We start from the raw sequence: 969 nt of genomic DNA, 5'->3' as shown, positions 1-969 counted from the left end.
TTTCTAACTTCTATCTACAAAGTAGAAATAATGTGCACATCCTAAGAAAACAAGGTAGCAAATGTAAAGCACAGCCTGTGCCCATTCCTACCAGGAGTGGCTAAGTGTCAATAGGCTTCTTTTCTTCCAGGGAGGCCAGGTGGGCTTTTCTCTACCTAGTACTTTGGAGGTGGGGGGGGGGCATGAGAGAGGGGTTTAGAATCTTCTTATATATCAGGAACCAAGTAAGGTTTTGATTGAGAACTAAGATCCTATAAAAAGAAAGTATAAAACTATCAGGATAAAGAAAACCTAGAAGCCTCCTCTCTCCTGTGACAGCCCCTAGGACTCCTGAGGAAATGGCATGAAATTGGCTGTATTTGCAGAGGACTTCTCCCATATCTGTAATGTTTATTTAGCTGTGGGTGGTAGGTACATAGTGTTCATCATTTTATCTCTATAACTTGGTGTATGTGAAAAATACTAAATTGTACAAATTCAAACAAATAGAAACACAGACTTTGCCATGATTGCCATCTACCCTTCCACTCCCAGCCATACACAAACAGGGCTGACCAGGGAGATTCTGTCACAGGTCTGCAAGGATGGCAGATGTCTCACATGGGTTGGAGCTCTTAGTTCAAAACAAAATTTTACCTAGTCCAGCTCAGGCCTGCAGCTGTCTTCACTGAGATGCTTGGTAAAAAGGTTGCATTTTCTCCTTCTAGGAAGGGGGAGCTTCATCCTGTTCCATTTCCATTCTTTTCTCTTTCTCTTAGGTATGGTGGGAGGAATTTGAGACTATGCACAAGTCTTCATTATGGTCTTCTGTCAATTCATACTCAGCCTGTTTTCCCTCACAGCTGTTAATGTTAAAACTGCAGAGATTTACAGAGCCTCTTTTCAAGATCGGGGTCCAGAGGAAGAACTACGCGCTGCGCGGGCTTTAACAGGGGGACCAGTGAGTTTGAAATCATCTTTGTGTTAAGG

The 969-nt window shown here is 42.8% G+C and overlaps 1 protein-coding gene across 1 annotated transcript in view; it reads left to right on the top strand.

Annotated features, from left to right (window-relative positions):
- Positions 1-69: 69 nt before the first annotated feature.
- The window catches only part of LOC111725592 (protein N-terminal asparagine amidohydrolase-like), a 4,373-nt gene continuing 3,473 nt past the window's right edge, over positions 70-969 (top strand). Inside the window, exon 1 of the mRNA XM_023513819.1 lies at positions 70-940. Within this exon, the coding sequence (XP_023369587.1) occupies positions 800-940 (141 nt within the window). The 5' untranslated portion in view covers positions 70-799. The remainder of the gene's footprint in view (positions 941-969) is intronic.

Source organism: Otolemur garnettii, unplaced genomic scaffold (assembly GCF_000181295.1).
Source record: "Otolemur garnettii isolate 467f Iridium unplaced genomic scaffold, OtoGar3 scaffold00044, whole genome shotgun sequence".
In the NCBI taxonomy this organism is placed as follows: domain Eukaryota; kingdom Metazoa; phylum Chordata; class Mammalia; order Primates; family Galagidae; genus Otolemur; species Otolemur garnettii.
Note: the sequence above shows the minus strand (reverse complement) of the source record. Positions and strands in the feature narration are given on the sequence as shown.